The following is a 21,095-nucleotide window of genomic DNA, read 5'->3' as shown; positions in this document are numbered from 1 at the left end:
ACAACCTTAGAATTTATCTTTAAAATTAAGAGTTTCCTATGGAACTTTGACAGTTCTTCTAACATTGGAGAATGCATGAGCTCAGGAATTTTATTTTAGAACTGGAGATTTCTTGAATTTAATATACCAGTCTCCCCAGGTGCAAGACCCAGGTATTCTAAAGCTTTCTCTCTTTTCATGGGAATATCAGCCTTTTGTTTAACTGAATAGAACTTCATTATTTAGTTGAGTCACACATGAATCACAGTGTTCTAAAGTTGTAGAGGGATTTAGAAAGGAAAGACAGATACAATGGAAATAGCATTTATTGAGCATCTATTAGGTAACATCCTCTCTGCTGATATTGCTTTTCATGTTAATTTATTTTAGATCTGTATAACTACTCTGTGAATTTGTATTATTTTTATATTTCAGATGAGGATGCTAAGGCTCAAAGGGTATAGCAATTTTGTCCAGTTAGGGATAATCGATAAGTGGATAATTCAAACCCAGATCTATATGACTTTAAAGCCTGTGTTCTTTATACTATACTTTGACCTGAAAGCACGTGGATTCAATGTACTTGAATTAGACTATGAATTCATAAGCAGGCCACCCAGTTATCCTGTACCGTAGTATAGTTAGTTTAGCTATTCAGAGCAGGAGTTTGAAATCAGACTTCCAGAATATGAACCCCAGCTCTCTCACTTCCAAGCTGTGTGACTTTGATTACAGCATTTTACCTCTGAGCCTTATGTTTCCACTGTACATTATGGTTGTTAATACTAATACCTCATAGGGCCATTGAGAGGATCACTTGAGATCATGTAGGTACGATGTTATTGAGTGATGACGTGACTTTTATTTGCCCCCTGTTCTAATATCTAATATTCTGAGTTTCTAAATATGAACTAGTAGCAAAAGTAGGAGGAGACTTATTAGTATTTTCAGTTTCTTAGATTTTGTGCAAGACTAGTGGTTAAGAGCACAAGCTCTAGGACCAACTTCCTCGGGTTCCAGTCTGGACCTGGCCGCTCACTTAGTTCAATGAGATGATAAAGGAAAAGTGCTTTCAGACTGTGCCTCAAATGTCAGCCCTTTGTTACAGATCTTCTTCTTTCCATGAATAAAGTTTAATGTATTTTAAATTTTGTTTTTTATTATTTTGCAGGGAGGGAACAAAGAATGAGGGAGCTGTTGCAAACAAAATTTTCTGAATCTTTTCTCATTATGAAAAGTAATATAAAATCTGGGGGTTTTTCTTTGTTCTTTTTTTTAGAAAATTTTAAGTGCATTCTTTAGGAGATCCAGCTTTACAGGTAGATGACCGCATTTTGTAATGTGGTTTGGGAGCCTTTGTGCTAACTTTTTGCCTTAAAATTAGTTTCGTAGTGTGCCGTGGTGTCTGAATTCTACCACAGTTCAGGTCTCCAGCAAGCATACCAGCGACATATAGGTGACCAGGATTACTTGAAAGCTAGATGAGTGCAAGGTCTCCTAGAGACACAAGGACAAGTTGGTAGGTAGAATAGAAAGTATACAATATGAAGGCAGAGGATTTGGGCCACCTGTATTGTTTGCACTACTTGTAAGCAGTGTTTGAGTAAAAAAGGGAGTGTAAATACTCTGGTCAGCATCTGGATTGATAGCAGAAGGGTGCCTAACCTTAAATTTAGACATAGGAATCGGACCGAGGTATCCTAGGTTATTTTTAATGGCCATTTGACTACATTGAGAATACTGGGCTTCCTAACTGCTAACTTTGTACCAATGAGTCAGGGTAGAGTTACCAGGGCAGGCTGCCCTGTTTGTGTAAAGGGACGCAATGATAGTCATTTCTGGCACAGCACCAGGGCTTTCCAAGCTCTATGTTTCCTCTGTCTTCAAGAGGTTTCAAACTCGGGTCTGTTGACAGTGTCCCATGTGTTATAGAGATGTAAAAGAATAAGACACTTAATGTTTTTATCAAAGAAGTAAGGCCAGTTGCCTGGCACTGGCCATGTAAAATAGTAACAGCTAAGTGCTGTGGGAGGTAGAGGGAGATGATGATCACTGAGAGAGAGGGAGTGCTCAAGATGATGTTACTATGACCGTGAGCAGGCTTGGCATTTGGGGAGCCATTCCAGGTGTTTGAATGGAAGCATGATGGAGTGAGAGCTCAGCTTTAGAAAGGTTAATTTAATGAGTGTTGTCTAAGTTGGAAGAAGAGCAACTAGAGGTAGAGAAACCATGGGACAGTGGTCTGGACAAGGCATGGTGAAGGGCAGAGTGCTGGTAAGAGGCTATGGGAAAGAGCAGAGAGAGGAGATATGTAAAATATTCTTCAGAGGTGTGGAATCTGCTAGAAGTTGGGACTTTGGAGAGATTCTGGTGGTCTCCATGGCGTTGTACTTGGAAGGTGTGACCAGTGGAAGTATTCATAATGGAAATAGGTAGCCCAGGAAAGGAGGAGCCCTATGGGTGAAGTGATGAATAATTCATTTCCACTTGGAGGTAGTCCAGAACTGGAAAAGTATGATGGTAATGGTTACCGCCTGTGCACCCTCTTCCATCAGAATGGCAAAGGACAGAAATGGCCTTAAAATTATTTGCATCAGTCTGTAAGTGAGTGGCAGCCTGAAGTGGGAAAAGGAACTCCAGATTAGGAGGCAGATGCTTTGGGCTGTAGAACCCAGACTTAAGACTCGTGAGCCATCTGACTTTGGACAAACCACACCCTATGGGCCTTGATATTCTCATGAAAAATGAGGCGAGAGAAACACAGACATATGTTTATCTAAGGCCTTCCAGTGCCAAAATTCAGTGATTCTCCGTGCCCTGAGGTATTTAATAATGTGTGGTTTTTATATAAAAATATTTATATGAGATTTAGAAAACTGAATGATTCGAGTTCTGTAATTTTTTTTCTACCTTCTTTAGTGTATTTAACAATTATTTATTGAGCATTCTAGGTGTTTGGAAGTGAATAAAATATAAATTGTGTTTTGCTCTTGTACTTATGTTTTTGTATCTGTTCCTCACACATGGCCACCTTGATGCTTTAATGATTGTCTACATGGGTCATAACACTCACTGCAAACTAACTAGTGAGCTACTGTGAGAAAAATACTGCTGGATATTTCATATGCAAATTATAATAGATTTTGTTTTAAAAATCAGTAGTTCTTTCTTTGCCTAGTAGCGCAGGAGTATAAAATGACCATGCGAGCCAATACTGTGCTAAGTGATCTTAATAATCAATGGGAAATTTACAACTATTCTGTGACTTTAAATTTTTTTGTCAAAGAATTAAAGCCTCACTGTTGGTTACAGTTGTATAGTGAAACAAAAAAAGACAGTAAAATTAATAATTATTTAGCATTCTATAATATAAAAATTTAGAAACATGGAGAATTAACATGTTTATTTCTAACAAATGTATCAAGAGTAGTTTGAACTTAAATTGCTTGCTTGTAAAAATGTGCGATTTATGATACAGAGCGAGCATCTTTTCTGTCTTATAGTGTATTGTCATACTCCTTTGTAAGTTTAGATCAGCTTCCAACATTTTATCCTCTGTTTTCAGTGTCATGAAATGCCTCTGAGAGTTCCTTTACTAGGAAGTTTTTTGTCGGCAGCACTTTCTTTGGGACATTATCATTCTTTGTATCACAACACTTTTTTCATTTATATAACTGATAAGTTGGTCTACACTAAGTTCCTCCGGCTTGATCGTCTCCAGTTGGGTGTGGCAGAGCCAACATTCCCCTAGACAGCTGTTTCTGCTACAACTCCATTGGCAGTCCTTTCAGATTTCATTTTCAGCATTAGTTTGAGTTTCTTTGCTGCTCTTTCATCTTTGTCTGTCAGTTCTTTATTTTGATTATTCATTTTTATAAAATGTCATGTGGATTTTATCACTGGGAGACAACACAACACCACTTTGCTGTCTGTGTGTGAACTGAATAACAGATGTGCAATAACCAATCACTGACCTTGAAAGAAGTGATGTGGTCACTGATCATGGTGCAGTTATTTACATAGTAATTTGTGGACTAAAGTTAGTAGTGAAGCGTGTTCTTTATGCAATTACTCATAGTTAACATGCCATGGTAACAAATTTGAACCATATTGTTGAGAAATGTGTTGAACTAAACTGGAAACAAATTCATGCATAATAAAATTGTGCAAAATGAGGATTGCTTATATTGCAAATGTTTTTGTAGTAGAACAAATAAAAACATTAAGAAGACATAAAATCCATAATACTGACTTGGCTTTCACATCAAGCGTAGTTTGGTCAGTTAATGTGTAAGGTAGAAAACAGGAACTACATCCTTGATTCGACAAGAAAATGTTTAATTTTAGTTAAGCAAGAAGTGAATGTTCTTTTTATAACTCACAGAGTTCTGAGGCAGGTGCGTAGTGGCCTCTACTTGACAGGTGCTCAGTAATTTGACTAGTGGAAAGAGCACAGATTTTGCAGTCATACCTTTAAATAAGTTATTTAACTTCTCTGGTCTCCATTTTCTCTCCTATAAAATGGAAATATTACATCTTAGAATTGTTGGAAGGATTAAATTATTGCAGTGCCTGGCACACTGGGTGTCCAGTAGTTTCTTTCCATACCTAAGTATATCATTTGGATTGATATCCCACAGTTTTTTGGTATTTATTTAGTATTCAATTTGATGCAAAAAAAGTGATTTTGGAATTTACACATCGATCATCACTTAAAAGCATACAGTACAGATAATTAAAAATGTAACCTGTTAGCCTCAAAGTAGTTACTTTTAAAATGGAAACTTAAGTAATATCTCTCAATGATAGCAACCATATTACTCACTAATGGTTATTTTTAATTTTAAGGTAAAATTGTTTTGTTTTTAAAGGGATAATTTAAAGCATATTTGTGTTATTTGTGTTTGACACAGTTTTATTGATGGGTTTCTCTTTACTGTTTTCTGAACTTACCCTGGAAAACAAAGACTCTCATATGCAGCACATCCCCTGAAACCCTTGCATACATTGCCTTGCTTCATTATATTGGCTTATGGGTTTCTTACCATTTTATTTCTCCTGTTAACTTTTTTTTTTTTTAAGATATGGAGGTTTTTAATGAAATGTGTTAGTTCAGTAAGTTTCACTTTTAAATTCTTGTTTTCAATAGTATTTTTTCAGTGAGTCAATCCGAGATGACAGCCTGAGGCCTTTTGACTCTTCAGTAGTGTAGGACCATGACCAATTTGAAACAACTGGCGTAAAGGTTAATGTTTAGCTATCTCTGGAAATGTTCCCTCTCCTGCCCTTTTTTATGTGTGATCCATTGTACATAGCATTTGGTGTGCACAGGCTATGGTGACTCAGATTTGTCACTTTTTTCTTTCCTCTAGCAACAGAGGAGAAGAAATCTCTGAAGCGAACTTTTCAGCAGATACAAGAGGAGGAAGATGATGACTACCCTGGAAGCTACTCTCCCCAAGATCCTTCTGCAGGACCCCTCTTGGTATGTCTTGACCCCCAAGGTAGGGCAGCAGACAGGGTGGTTTGAAGTGACCTCTGGTTGCAGATTATGGCCACAAGGTGGCGCCGGTGACCAGTAGTATGGAATCGCTGGAGGGTAGCTCTCTGGGCACTGGGGGTGCAAGATCCATCCAGTGAAGCTTGCCAGACAGTAGGCTTGACATTTGTCTTTGCATGCCAGGACTCTGGCATGGATTTATGTTTTATAGTTTACGTGGATTTGGCTTTATTTCACTCCTAGAAATTGAAAATATTCATAAAATATGGATTTTTATGAAAGGGATAGATAATGTTGGAAAGACATTTAGAAAGCCTCTGTCATGGCATGTCTCCAGTAGCATGGTTGATTTTTATAAGTAAACAGCTCTTTAATTTCTAAGGATAGCTTTTGTGGCAGTAGCAGGTTTGCTTCATTATAACCTATTAAAACAGGGAGCTAGCATTTACTGAGTTGTTAATCATATATTTGCATTGTTAAGTTAGCTCATGAACTGTGTGATTGGTTCATTTTGTCTTTCTGTCTGTTTGTCTACCTACCTACATATCTATGGTCAAAGAAAGTGAAGCTCAAGAAGACAGATTAAGCAACTTGCCCAGTGGCTTAATTTGAATCTGGCTCTGACTACAGAGCCCATGCTCTTCTTACTGAGTTACACTGCTTCTCATTTTACCCAAAACAGATTTTCTTATACATGGGTGTGTTTAAGGCCTTTGTAAATAGGAAGCGTGTGAGTTGCATTATGTTAAAATGTTGAATTAGACTGTGGTTAAATGATAACAATGTTAAGCTATATATCCTTGAATTTAAAAACTTTCATGAGAACAGCCTGAATTATCAATTTTCAGGATAACCTGACTACCATCTACATTGTCAGTTACTTCTGGGTCTTCATGGATTGGGCCCTATCAGTTTGCTGTGTTTACTGATAATTTAAAAACCGTTTTTGGTGTATACAGACTATGCATTCTTGGTATGCGCTTTTTTTCCCCTCCTCTTGTTTGTAATTAATGAGTTGACACATTTGATTTTGGGAGTGGTTGCCAAAACTGAAAATGTCATGTTTTTTACATTCATTTTGTCAAGCCAATCAAAGAAAGAATTAAAGTAGGTAGTGTCATTTCAGTCAGTCACTACACAGTTGTTAAACATCTGACATATATACCTTTATACTAAAAACCATTCTTTACTAGAAATCATGTATCATTCGACACTTAGCAATATGAACCAGACTCCATTTTTTTATATTGTCAAAAACATGCTCTTTTTAAAAAACTCTCTTAAAGAATTATGTAGACTGTATTTGTGTTAGAAAAATTAACTTTGTACATTCTCTTAGAATCCATATCATTGACTTTGGTATAAGCTCTGGGATTAAGAACAGTGTTTTTTCAGATGTCAGGAATGTTCATTCTTAGAATTTGCCTCTACCTTATTTAACTCCTACTAATTTTCTTTAAATGCCATATGTCTTCATAAATAGTATTGTTTGTGTTTTATTGTGCAGACTGAAGAACTAATCAAAGCTTTACAGGACCTGGAAAATGCTGCATCAGGGGATGCTACTGTCCGACAGAAAATTGCTTCTTTGCCCCAGGAAGTGCAAGATGTTTCTCTGTTGGAAAAAATAACAGGTGAGAAGGTAGAGTTTAGGTGAAAGATGAGGGAAGAGGCACATATCTCTAATGCATATCTCTAAACCCCAGGTCATGCTTATATCTGCAGGTATAGACTCTCCATTTGGTATTGGGTGCTCGCCCATCTAGGGATTCGCAAACATAACTCGCATGCTGAATAGTGAAGCTGCTGGAATAGTCCAAGGTTGTATAGTGATTTTAAGAATTATTGCAGAAATGCTGGCATGTCACAGCTTGTGGCACTCTTAGGTCTATTGAAAACAGTGCAAATTGTGTGTGCAGGTAGGATTGGGGGAAGGCATTAAACTTGTGACTCTCTTACTAAAAAAAAAATTACAGTTTAGTGCTATGTAACTCATACATAGCGCACTGACACACCCCACAGATGACAATGCTTTGAATGCAGAGAACCCTAGGTGCGCATTGGTAGTCGTGTTATTTTGCCCTCTTGATTCCCACCTAGTTAAACAGGGAGGGGCAGTTGACAATATTCTCACTTTCTGAATGGACAATTGAAAGGAAGGAAGGAATCATGAACTAATATTTATGAAATATTCTCTGTGACAGATTCACTTTTCACTCTTTGAGGTCTCTGAATGTATATTCCTGTATTGCACAGGAGGAAGTTGAGGCTTTGAGATATTAGGAGTCTTGCCCAAGGTCACGTGAGTAGTGAATCTTGGGATTCTAGTCTAGGCTTAAAAGCCTATGTTCGGTCCATTGCAAAAGCTCGGACCTTTTGTTCCACTCTCTTCCGAAGGCCACTATTTTCCCTTTCCAAGTCCCCTGACCTGGATGCCTCACCAACTTCTTCCATATCCATTTAAAGGAAATCAAGGTCACTCATGAAATATTTCCTTCATTCAACAAATATTTGAGGTACACTGTGTGGCAAATGCTCTTGGTGTTCCACCCACATCCCCTCATGGATTAAGTGCCAAAAAAGAAAAAGCAGGGGTGTGGTGGTAGAGATAATCAAAGGAGGTACTATTTTAAAGGTGGTCAGGGAAGGCCTTTCTGATGAGATAATCTTCTATCAGAGGCCCCTCTCCCAAATTAGGAAGCAAGCCATGAGGTTATCTGGGAGGAAGGAAGTACCGCCAGGCAGAAAGAACAGTACATATAAAGACCTTCAGGCAGGAGTGTGCTTAGTTGGAGAACATACCATGGAGGCCTTCCAAATCATACAAGGAACACTTCAGCTCACTGCCTCTACTTCCCCAGCTCTAGCAATGAAACCCTACTGGATTTAACAGTCCCATCCATCCCACAGCCTATTGATCATTGCACCTTTTCAAGCCTTCGCTCCTGTGTGCTTATTTTCTTCTTTATTCAGCCTAGGGTCTTAATAATCTTAAGTGTACAGTTCAAAAGTATTAAGTACATTCACATTGTTATGCAATCAATTACCAGAACTCTTTTCATCTTGCAAAACTGAAACTCTATACCCATTAAATAACAACTCATTTTCGCCTCCCCCCAGCTCTTGGCAACCACCATTCTTAAATCTAGCTTTTCATCTGTTTCTATCCTGGATCTGCAAAGCTGAATGTGGCTTGGGAAAACAATACATATGGGCTGACTTCTTGCTGTGGATGAATATGCTGTTTTCTAAACCAGCCCCTCTACCTATTTGTTAGACCTGTTCCTTCTCTTCTACTCAGACATTTCTCCAACAGATCTTCCCTTTTCTCCTGCATCTGCCAGTTTTTTTCCCCTCTACTGGATCATTATCCACAGCATAAAAACATATTTTTTTTCCCCATGTAGGAAGAAAATTTTTGACCCATATCTTCCTCTAGCTACCGCCTCATTTCTTTGTTCTTTATAGCAAAACATCCCAAATATACTGCATATACTCATCTGTCTCTATTTCTCCTCCTCTCATTTTCTTTTAATTATACTTTGCTGAAATTGCTCCTGTCAGTGTTACTGATGACTTCCATGGTGCTAAATTCAGGGGTGAATATTTTGCCCAATCTTAACTTGAGGTCATTCTAAATTGACTTCAGTAACATTTGGCCCAGTTGATCATTTCTTCTTCCTGAAAATACTTGCTCACTTGTTGTGGTAGACAGAATAATGATATTCCCAAAATGTCCATGTCCTGATCTTCAGAACCCATGAATATATTATCTTATATGGCGAGAGAGACTTTGCAGGTATAATTACAGTAAGCATCTTGAGGTGGGGAGATTGTGGGCTATTCAGGTAGGCCCACTGTAATCACAGAGTCCTTATAAGAGGGTAGTAGGAGGAAAAGAGTCGAAGAAAATATGACTGTGAAAGCAGAAGTCGGGGTGATCCACTTTGAAGATGGAAGAAGCATCACAATAGTAAATGTTAAGATAATACATCTGTGTTGTTTTAAGCCACTAAGTTTGTACTAATTTGTTAACAGCAACAGTAGGAAACTAGGACTCCTTATTCTCTTAGTTTTCCTCTTCTCTCTCTAGTTATGTCTTTTCATTGTCCTTTGCTGGTTTCTTCAGTTCTTGACCCTAATGTTGCTTAGCACTCTTCATTAGTTAGGGTCACTGATAGTTTGGCTCATCCAGTTTGATAACAGGTTTTTGGGTTTGTTTGTTTTTTTAATGCTGGTGATCCCTAATTTACATCTCTGCTGTTAACCTCTCTCTTGACCTTGAGACCGATTCATCCAACCTACTCAGTATTACTGTTTGGATATCTCGATAGACATTTCAAACAACCTGTCCCAAATCAAACCTCTCATCTTCCCCCTAAAACCCGTTTCTCATGATCTTTCCTATCTTAGTAAGTACTCCCCTTATCATTCCTGTTGATTAGAACCAAACCAGTATCTGACACCTTATCACCACCTCCACTGCTACCACCTGACAAAGTCACCACCATCTTCACTTGGATTAGCAGTCGCCTCCTACCTGGTCTTGCTTCCTTCTTATCTGCCACCCCCCAGCCATCATTCTCTTCTCAACACAGTAACCAGAATGACCTGTTAAAATGGAAGTCAGATCATGTCTCCCTTTGCTCAGAACACCCCGCTGTCTCCCCTAGTCACCTAGAGTAAAAACCAGTCTTACAGCGCCCATCACAGTTTGACCCCTGTTACCACATAGACACTCACTTTGCCCTCGCTCAATGCTCCAGTCTCATGGACTTCCTGCCAGTCACTTTCCCTTCCTGGGGCTTTTGTTCTTACTATTCCCTCTGCTTGGAATGATCTTCCCTAGACAGTCACACGTCCTTCCCCAGATAGTTCTCTTACTTCTTCAGGCCTTGGTTTACATTATTATCTCAGTAAAGCCCATCCGACCATTTCATTTAAAATTGCAGTTCTCCCTCCAAATGCCTTGTTTTTCCCTCCTCTGTCTTAGTTTTCTCTAGAGTTCTTTATCTTCACCTGATACATAAGTAAAATATAGTATATCGTTTCTCTTTCTACCTGAGAATGTAAACTTGGGGGCAGAGAGGTTTTGTTCTTTGTGTTCCCTGCTGTCTTTCAGAGCCTAGAACAGTGGTGGACTCACAACAGGAGCCCAAATATTTGTTAATAAGCTAATTGGAAGGTTTCTAGTAGAGCATTGACAAGTATAAAAGTCTGATGGAAGTGAGTTTAGTGACAATGGGAAGAGAGAAGGTGGGTACCAGGTATATAGACAACTCCCTTGAGTTTTGCTGTAAAGGGAGCAGGGGAAAGGGACAATAATAGAGTGACATGTGGCCTGAAGATAAGAGCAGTGTGTTTGTATGCTGATGGTAGTGCCTTTGGAGAGGAAGATAAAAATTGGTGAGATGTGAGAAAGCACAGGGAATAGTTTCAGAGACTGAATCTTGGAGTAAGCAAGAGGGAATGGGATGCCCATGCACAAGTGGAGGGCTAGCTGAAAGAGGCACACAGCCACTCGTCTGTGTAGCAGAGGGGCAGAGCCCCCGAGGACCACCACAGGTAAGTTCTCTGAAGCGAGCATCTTGCTGCTACATTTTGATTGCATTTTTTTCTGTAGCTCAAAACTTTTACAAGCTATTTTTCTGATTTGTAATTTGTGTGAATGAATTATCTCCTTTGTACAGGTTCTTAGAGGGTGAACGTGATTTTTTAAAAATCTTAAATATTTGTGTTTTTCTTGTCATTTTTTTGCCACAGGTACTTAAACATCTTGATGAATTATGCATTTAAAAAAATCACATAGCCAAATAATGGCAAAGCTAAAACCGGCCTAACTATCCCAGCATGTTATTCCCAGAGCAGACCACCAATCTAGAAGAATGTCTGTCCTCTTTACCTTCTATGACTGAGATTGTCTCTTTTCTTAATGTTCTTTCTTTCTTCACCAAGAACATCTTTTTGTTTCTCTATCCCTGAAGAGGGTAGAAATCCCTGATCTTTAGAATCAGATATAATTGGGAATCCCTCAACTGTTCCTTCTCCCAGTATTCATATTAAGGCATCTGAAAACCAGACAAGCAGTGTTGGGAATTCAGCGTTCCTAATTACCTATGAGAATGCCGAGGTCTCTCACCTCTGACAACCTGTAGTAGTGACAACATATCTGTATCACTGTGTAATTCTGTTGTAGTGTGTCCTGTAGAACTATTGGAGTCTCTGGTGTTCTTTGTTTCAAAACACCTATCTACTCTTTTGATTCTTAAAGGCCTGTAAAAACTGAGATATAACATATTTAAAGTTCTAATCTCACCACTGCCCATGTATAATTATATCTGTTCTTTTATATATAAATTATCCTTTTGTCTCTTCTAATTTCCTAATGTGAGCCCTTTTCATCACTTCTTTCTAAGACCAGCCTTTCTTATACTTCGATACTTTGGCATAGTTTTTCTTTCCCAAACAATGAGTTGTAACCCATTAATCGGACAAATCAGTCTGTTAGTTAATAACCCCAGTTTTTTTAATGGACTAAAAGATAGAACACTGCACATAGTAAAGATAAGCGTTTTATGAAAATTTTATTTCTTTTATATGTTTACATATATTTCTTACTGTGGGTCATGTTCAAAAGCATTTGAAAGCCTCTGTTTTATCAAACCTGATATTTTATTGAATGAAAGAAGAGATCATACCCAGATTTAAGGCTTGCATAGTTTAAGATGTGGAGTCCTGTAGGTCCATTTTAGAGACTTGGTTTTGAGTTCCAACTCTAGCTAACCACCAGCTATGGAACTATTGTTCAGAGGTTTTTTTGTTTGCTTTAGTTTCCACACCCAAGAAATAAGTGCTTGCTTTTGTATTTTATATAGTGCTTGTATTTTGTATTTCAGAGGAATGTTCAGAGAAAACAATAATATGAATGGAAGCACTTTTGAAAGTCTCAGAGGCAAGGAAAAATTATTTCATGTATGACCTTAAATATTTTTCTGTTTTACTTGTAGAGCTTTTAAAGGAATAGGCACTTAGAAATTTTTGCCAGATTCCCCTCCTTGTATCATGTCAGGTAATTCAGAAATGTCCTGTCTTTTTGACGGGTGTGAATACCTTTGGATTTCTCAGTCAGCCAGTCCATTTTTTGTTTACAGGTTCTGGCTTATTCTTGGACTCTGTACTTTGTGAGAGAAACTGTTAACCTCCTACAGAAATGTTTGCAATCATGCCTGTGTGTTTGTGTATTATCTCTATTTTTTGGTCTCATTTGTACCCAGACAAAGAGGCAGCTGAACGTCTTTCAAAAACAGTAGATGAAGCATGTCTGTTACTAGCAGAATATAACGGGCGCCTGGCGGCAGAACTTGAAGACCGGCGCCAGCTGGCTCGGATGTTGGTGGAGTATACCCAGAACCAGAAAGATGTTTTGTCCGAAAAGGAGAAAAAACTAGAAGTGAGTACATTGCAAGGCAGACCTAGACTCCCCAAATTTCCTTTCCTATAGCCCACATTGGAAGGTTTTATTATACCTTAATTAACACTATTTTTGTCTTTAAAAATTTATGAGATAAGACTATCCATCAGATACTGCAATTATTTGTAATTGAAAATCAAAGGCACTTTTTTATATATCTAAGAAGGAACAAATCACAATGCATTAAACAAACAATGAACTCTTAAATCACAGCATTATGTTCTTAATATTGCTTTAATTTGAAGCTAACATTAAAAAAAAAAATTGTAGAATGAGGTACAAAAAGAACAGGAGACCAGCAAAATCAAAGACTTATTTATTTGGTAGTATTTGGGAAATACTTAAAATTTTCTTTCTTTTGGATTATATTGAGATTTATTTCTGACTTGTGTCATTTTAAAGCCAGTAAGTAGTCTGTTTCCAAACCCTGTCTGCAGTCAGTTCTGAAATTTCACTGTCATGTTTATGGAGCCCAGTTCTCAAACGATTGAGGAGGAACTGATTTCTCCCCTGATTGACATTAGTCTGAATGCCCATGGGGAGAGGCTTCCGAACTAGTTCCTCACCTTGCATTTGTTTGACTTCTTAATTAAGTACATGGTGGTTTAACACCAGTGCTTCGTCCGCTGGGATAACACAGCCAGCAGTGTGGACATTTGGGAACCTTTGCTTGCTGCAAGCTGCTATGCTGCTTTTTCAGGAGTGTCTGCCCTTTTTTTTTTTAAAAGAGGCATAGAGAAGAGTTGCAACCAGTGGTTAGGGAGGGGAGTTTTGAGTTGGAGTACCAATCAAATATTACAAGAAACGCCAGAGTGGATGACAGAGGGGATTGTACCCCTGTCCTACCCTGCACTCAGGAAGCACTGTTTTCTGGCACCGACAGAAGGGAAATTGAGCTAGTCCTGTGGCTGAGATTACTGTGTTGCCTTTGAACGCAGTCATCTGACTTGAGTGGGGAAATGAATGATGGGCGTGTCTTATTATATCCTTACCTGCAGTGATTATGGGAGTGATGATGGGTAGTGGTTTTGGGAACTTCAAAATCCTAGCCAGCTTGGAAGTGGAAAATGGGAAACAGCTGTAAAAATAGTATGGCTTAGATTTAGAAATCGACACTGACCAGAAATCCTAAAGGGAGCTTCACAGGCAGTACCAGACGGTCATTTATCTGAAATGTTCATCTTTCACTGAGGAAGCATTTTTAGCACTGTGCCCTGGGACTAGTAAGAGAGTGTAATTAATGATTCTGGTTGTAAGTCACCATGCCATCTGTTGAACTGCCCCTTGGCGACACATTAAGGGCTTTCTCTGATCTGTCAGACATTGATTATCATGAGCAGCTGTTGTTGGGTGGAACGTGGCAAGCAACTATAGAGGACAGAGTCTTTGAGAAGGAGGGTGAGCTGGTAGAGTGGGTTAACTCTTTGTTCCTTTCCCTTCCTCACAGTTGCACTTTCCTCCCTGTAGTATCTCTAGAACCAGTGGTTTGCTAGATGCCTTGAGAGGTCATTAAGGCACTGAGATAATCAGATTTGAGTCAATTCTGTAGCTTTCCAGCCCAAATTCCTCACTCACCTGGGCACTGAAATTTCATTGCTTAAGAATCTGAGCAGGAAGGACCCACCACTGGACAGTACAGATTCTGAACTAAAGGTTCTTATCCCAAACCATGTCTCTCAGCCACTTTGAGCAATATCATTTTTTTGTAAAAATAGAGCTAAATTTGCTGTATTTAAAAGAGCAAATGACTAGATATCACATAGGATGTGGAGAGATGGCTTTAGTTCTTTATGCTTGCTAACAATGTGAATAGTCTGCTCTCTAGAATCTAAGATTTTTCTCTCATATCCCATAATAGGCTGATCTTATTTCATTATCTCCTTATGGCTATAGTAAATCTTCCAAAAGCCTCTTTTTAATGAGGACAGTACAGAAAGCATACCTATGCGATTGTATTTGGCGTCTTTGACCCTAATGTGTTTGAGGTCCATCCACATTGTAGCATGTGTTAATACTTCATTCTTTTTTATGGCTAAATTGTCCACTATATAGATATGTGACAATTTGTCTATCTATTCACCTGTTGATGGACATCTAGGTGATTTCCACCTTTTGGCTGTTATGAGTAATGCTGCTATAAACACTTGTGTACAAGTATTTTTGTGGACATACATTTTTATTTCTTTGGGCTCTAGTCTATGTATGCCTAGGAATAGAATTGGTGTCATATGGTAATTTTGTGTTCAGCCTTTTGAGGAACCACCAAACTGTTTCCCACTGCAGACGCACCATTTTATATTCCACTAGCAATGTGTGGCGTTACAGTTTTCCTTCCATATCCTCACCAACACTTGTTATTGTTTGTCTTTTTTTTTTTAAATCCTAGCCATTCTGATGAATCTGGAGTGGTATCTCATTGTGGTTTTGATTTGTATTTTCCTAATGATTGAGCATCTTTGCATGTGCTTGTTGGCAATTTGTGTATCCTTGTTGAAAAATGTCTATTCGAATAAGACCTTTGCCCATTTTTGAATTGTGTTGTTTAGGTTGTTGTTGAATTGCAAGAGGTCTTTATACATTTTAGGTAATAGACTCTTGTCAGATTTATAATTTGTAAATCTTTTCTCCCATTCTCTGTCTTATCACTTTCTTAATAATGCCCTTTGAAGCACATAAGTTTTTAATTTTGATGAGTTCCAATATCTGTTTTTTTTTTCTTTTGTAGTTTGTGTTCTGGTGTCACATTTAAGAATTCATTGCCAGACCCCCCCCAGCTCATGAAGAGGTACTCATCATATATTTTTTTCTAGGAGTTTTATAGTTTGAGCTTTTAAATTTAGGTAATTGCTACATTTTGAGTTAATTTTTGTGTATGGTATGAGGTAGGGGACCCGCTTCATTGTTTGCATGTGGATATCCAGTTGTCCTAGCAACGTTGGTTGAAGAGACTACTCTTTCCCTCACTGAACACACTTTTGTTCAAAAATCAGTTGGCCAGAGGTGGATGTGTTTATTTCTGGACTCCATTCTATTCCAGTGATCTATACGTCTGTTCTTTGTTGCCATCACACTACTTTGATCACTGTAGCTTCATATTCAGTTTCAAGATCAGAAAATATGAGTCTTCAAACTTTATTCTTCTTTTTCAATACAAACATGTTTTTGCTATTGGGGACTCTTGCAATTACATATGAATTTGAGGATCAGCTTTTCCATTTCTGCAAAAAAAAAAAGCATTTGGAATTTTAATAGGAATTGCATTGAATCTCTAGCTTGCTTTGGGGACTCTTGCCATCTTAACAATCTTAAGTCTTCCAATCCATGAACATGGGTTTTCTTTCCGTTTTTTTAGATCTTGAATTTCTGCTGCAGAATTTTAAAAAGCATGCCAGAGTACCACTTACTGACATATTTGACGTTACAGGGCCCTATCTAGATGCCATAGGTATCAGGGATCACAGTAGAAGGTAGTAGTGCATATTGTCCTTCAGTGGGCATTGTTTGCCCCCCACCAGAAGGTAATGAGTATGTATGCCTTGTGCTCAAGCAAATTGTTAGGGCACAGTCATGACAGTCAGCTTTGCTCTGTAAACTACAATGGCACAAAGTAAATTGGCCTGGATGTCTAGCTAAAGTCTTGTAACAGGATTATTGAGCTGGATGAGACTTCAGAGATCATGTAGACTGATTTCAGAATTGGCAAAGAAACTGAAGACCCAGAGAAGGGAGTTAGCCACAGGCTAAGAATAGAATTCAAGGCAGACCAATGATAACTTTCCATCAAGTTTGCGTTTTTGTTTATTCTTGTTTTGTTTCTTTTAAATTAGATTCCATAAGGTCAACAACAGGAAGACATCCCACGCAGAAGAGTAGCCAAAGTTGAATGATTTTAACAATTCCAAAGAACCTTGTTTTAGAGAAATGACATCATATGTTGAGGGATTAAAATGGTTGCATGATGCATTTCCAGAGTGGCCTTCAAAAATAATACCTTTCTAAAGTTTGAGAGTGCCCACTCTGCCACCAACGTTCTAAGTAATGTCCTCGCTGTAACTCTGCATGTTCTTGCTTGTAGGTGGTGGTGGGTGGGGGATTGGCTCATTGAACTTGAAACTGCAGCTAATTTCCTCTGCCTTGCACCTCTGCCTTGGCTATAATGAATACTTAGGAGTAGAGCCTTTTACTTTAGACACCACAGCTGGAAAGGGAAAAAAGGCCCAAAATCCAATATTGCCCTGTGACTCTTCATATTTCTGTTTGTAATTTGGTTGTAACAACTTGAGAGATTTTTTGGCCAAAGCTGAAGGAGTACTAAACCAAACCGATGGCCATCTGCTGTTTTGGCAGCATCCCCCACTTCCCTGCGGGTTGTAGATGGTTAGAAGCATTCATTTCAATAATGGGATAGGCAGTAGGCGGAGATAGACTGTCAGCTTTGGAGTGAACTATCCCCTTTTCCCATGATGATCAAAGCCAGTGTCATTGTCCATCAAGAACAGGTGGAAACAGTTGATCTAATCCTCATTGTAGATGAGAAGAAAACATATAGGGCTCCTATCAACAGTTTAAGGTTACAGAGGAGAGGACATCAGTGAGGACTGAACCTTGATCTCCTGACTCCTGACTCTAGGAGAGAACTGAAAATCCTTGTCTAGAGCTACCTCTCATAGCTCTGCCCACCCTGACCCCACCTGCCTACCAGTTCTCTGCCCCACTGCTTTTTCTTAGCATATAATTCTTTCCTACCTACCTAGCAGTGCTATCAACAGCGCCGCAGGCTGTCAGAACAGTTGTTGAAAAGGTCAGTCTGCCTATATTGGTCAAATGATCATGGGCAGCTTGTACTCATATCTTTCCCCACATGGCAGGCTATGGCTCGCTCACTGCTTTTTCATCCCTGTGTTGATATGCAGGCCTCTCTTTTTTTCCAGCTTTCCCTACAGTAGGTGGGGACATTTCTTGAGTTGTGTGTTTCTGTGAGTGATATGGAGTTTAGAGGCTATGTGTTGGATCCTTGGATTCCTTTCATTCATATCAGTCACTGAGGGACCCGTATAGCTCAGGCCACATTTTTAGCTGGACCATCAGTGTGTGTGTGTGTAGGTAAGTGTGTGTACTATTTCTGTGTCACAATGTGAAACCTTTTGTATTCATATCTTCACGCCAGGAAAAAAAAAAAAGAGCTACACAATCATTACAACATCCTTTGCATACTTGGTGACCTAAGGCCATGGTTCACCAATATTTGAGACTTCATGTTGAAAAGGGGACATGATTTCAAAGCTCTCCCAACTAGAATCCCATACTTTTTAGCCATAGCATTGTATGTATATGTGTGTGTGTATCTATATCTGTGTACACACACACACACACACATGCATACATACATGCATACATACATATATAAAGCCCAACTTTTGGTGATTCCTCCTACTTTCTAGGATAGCGCCACTGAGTTTTAGCTGGTCTATGTAGCACTAATTTTTTATATTTATAAAGTACTTGTAAATGTTAAGTTAAAAAAATATCTGGGCCCCTTGTCACTGGGCTTATTTGCCAGAACATTTATTCTTACTCGGTACTCTCAGCACTTTATTTCTTTTTTTTTCTGATTATAAAAGAAACACATCATAGGATACTTAGAAAATAAAGAAAAACAATCAAAATCTCACTACCCAGAGATAATTACTTTTAATTTTGGTATGTTTCATTTAATTTTTCTCCTATTTTAAAATGAAAATGATCATAATATGTATAGAGTTTTGTCATGCTTTTTTTTTTTTTAACTTGATCACATTAACAGAAACTGTAAACATTTTAAATGCTTAAATACCTATGGTTGGATATTCAGTGATTGTATTGAGCATTAGGTTTGTCTTTTTTTTTTTTTTTTTTTTTTTTTTGCTTTGGGCTAACTTGCAGTGTTTGGATTATTCCCTTCTTGTATATTTTGGAGGGAAAAATGGATTCTGTGTGTATGTCTGCCTGTCTCACACATGCTGAAGGCCATATACATTTTAATGTCTTTGTCACCAGTATACATTCCTGCCTTGAGAATTCTTGTTCTTTTCTGGAGTATTTTAAGCAGTCTAGAATTTCTCTGAGTTTTGTAGACAGACAGACAGATACAAGGTAGATATATATTTCCACAAGTTAAAGACTAATCTTTGTTTATGAAGGAAGAACATTGAATAGATTAATTAGACAAATGGGGCTCTCTTCTAGGTTTTAAATTATCTGTTTACATTTGAAACAGCTGTGGGAAAATAGCAGCTACTTTATAACATTTACTCAAGTGAGCATAACTTTGAGAGCAGAGTTCAGATTACAGAAATTTGAGCTCTAGTGTCTAAGTGTCTATTTGACCCAAGGGGTACATGTCATCTTGAGCAAAGATCTATTTTTAGTCTTTATAAAAGTTTCTGCTACAGGCGTACCTTTTTTTTATTGCACGTCCATTTATTGCACTTCACAGATGTTATAGTTTTACAGATGGAAGGCAAGACCCTCCACCAGCAACAAAGAAACACATTTTTGTGATCACTTTATTGTGGTCTGGAACCGAACCGGCATTATCTGTGAGATATGCCTGTATTGTTAAGGTGAGCCTTCTACTCCCACTTCAAGTTGTGATCCTTGAAGAAAGCCAAATTGATTGTAGTGTACTTTGCAATATTGGAAGTTAACATCTCTGACTTCGTTTTACTCTCAATAAAGTATGGGACCTGAAATAAGGTCAGTTTGACCTTTTCCATGATTAGGGCAAAAAATGTTCATAGTTATAATCAGGAGTCAAAAATGAAACCTTTGCAAATGAAGCCCATGAGCTCCCAAGGTGTGCATGCTTAATGTGAAGATGTGGTATACCAGCCAGCTGCCATTCAGACTGCAAGCTTCCTTGTTCGTTCTCTTCTGTATTCAGATCTTATAATCATCTTTAGGAAGAAGTGTGGACAAGTCTTTTTCCATTAGATACTTTGATAATTTTAAGCAGAGTACCTTCGCAAATTTCAACTCAAAAAAATTTACCAGCAGCCTTCTTGGGGTTTAGATAGAGATTATGAAGACACATCCCACCTTTTTTTTCATGATGTCTGTTATGATGTATTTGGTACTTTTTTGGGCCTTTCTGTTTTGCTCACAGTTTCTTTTCTGTGGCGAATAGACTTAACTAGGAGTTATTCCAATAAAGATACCATTTACACCAGTTATTAGTCAGTGATGAGAACTTGCAATGCCTGTTCCAGGCTCTCTCTGCTGAGGCCAGTGGTCCTCGCAGCCTTTTATCCTTGTTGTGGTTCCTCATTTATACAATAACAATTTTACCCTCTCCTGAACAAACAGTTTTCAACACTTGTCTAACCTGAAGTTGTACTATCTGGCTTTCCTTATCATGCAGGGCCTTTAGGGCCAATTTATTTTCCTTTCTGTGAAAGAAGTCTCCAATAGACTGGTTGAAGGTGTTCTCAGTAGGCAGCATGCTTTGCATCTCTAATATGTCTATGTTTCTAAAATTTCCTTCACATGAGCACACTCCACACCACTACCACCATTCCTTTTTAACCAGCACAATATCATGTTTTCACTTGCTACCTCTACTTCTGCACCCACTGCAGGTTGGCATGCATATCTTCATTCTACCGAGGGGCTGTCTTCAGAATCTGCCACCGGTGGTCTAATTTCAAACCAAAAGCTGTTTCCCAGTCTCTGTCTCTCACCTCCCTTTCTCCTTGTGGCCCTGTCTGTAGCATTTAATACTGTTTATTACCCCTTGTGTGTTTTCTTTCTCTGGTGTCTGTGTACCACCCTTTGCTTATTTATTTATTTATTTATGGCCCTGAATAAACTTTTCTCCATCTTTGTCCTGTAAATGTTGGCATTTCTTTAGACTTTTTTTTTCATTTTGGACCTTTTCCTTGAGTGGTTTAAATCTAGATCTCTAACCCAGACCCTTCCTTGTACTTCAGACCCATATATATTATTTCCACAGATACCCCAAACTTAATATAGTCAAAACAGACCCATCTTTTTCTCTCTAACATTTCCTTCTCTTTCCCTGTTAAGAAAGAGGATGTCATTACTGTTCTTCAGAACCAGACACTAGACCTTATGCAGTGTTTCTCCCCCTCTTCCTCTTCTCCCACA

The 21,095-nt window shown here is 38.4% G+C and overlaps 1 protein-coding gene across 2 annotated transcripts in view; it reads left to right on the top strand.

Annotated features, from left to right (window-relative positions):
* The window catches only part of RPRD1B (regulation of nuclear pre-mRNA domain containing 1B), a 48,726-nt gene that overhangs the window by 15,410 nt on the left and 12,221 nt on the right, over window positions 1-21,095 (top strand). For both annotated transcript variants that reach the window (XM_036229420.1, XM_036229421.1), the window contains exons 4-6: window positions 5,352-5,464; window positions 6,987-7,113; window positions 12,754-12,929. In XM_036229420.1, coding sequence (XP_036085313.1) covers window positions 5,352-5,464; window positions 6,987-7,113; window positions 12,754-12,929 — 416 coding nt within the window. The remainder of the gene's footprint in view (window positions 1-5,351; window positions 5,465-6,986; window positions 7,114-12,753; window positions 12,930-21,095) is intronic.

Source organism: Rousettus aegyptiacus, unplaced genomic scaffold (genome assembly GCF_014176215.1).
Source record: "Rousettus aegyptiacus isolate mRouAeg1 unplaced genomic scaffold, mRouAeg1.p scaffold_m13_p_12, whole genome shotgun sequence".
In the NCBI taxonomy this organism is placed as follows: Eukaryota; Metazoa; Chordata; class Mammalia; order Chiroptera; family Pteropodidae; genus Rousettus; species Rousettus aegyptiacus.
Note: the sequence above shows the minus strand (reverse complement) of the source record. Positions and strands in the feature narration are given on the sequence as shown.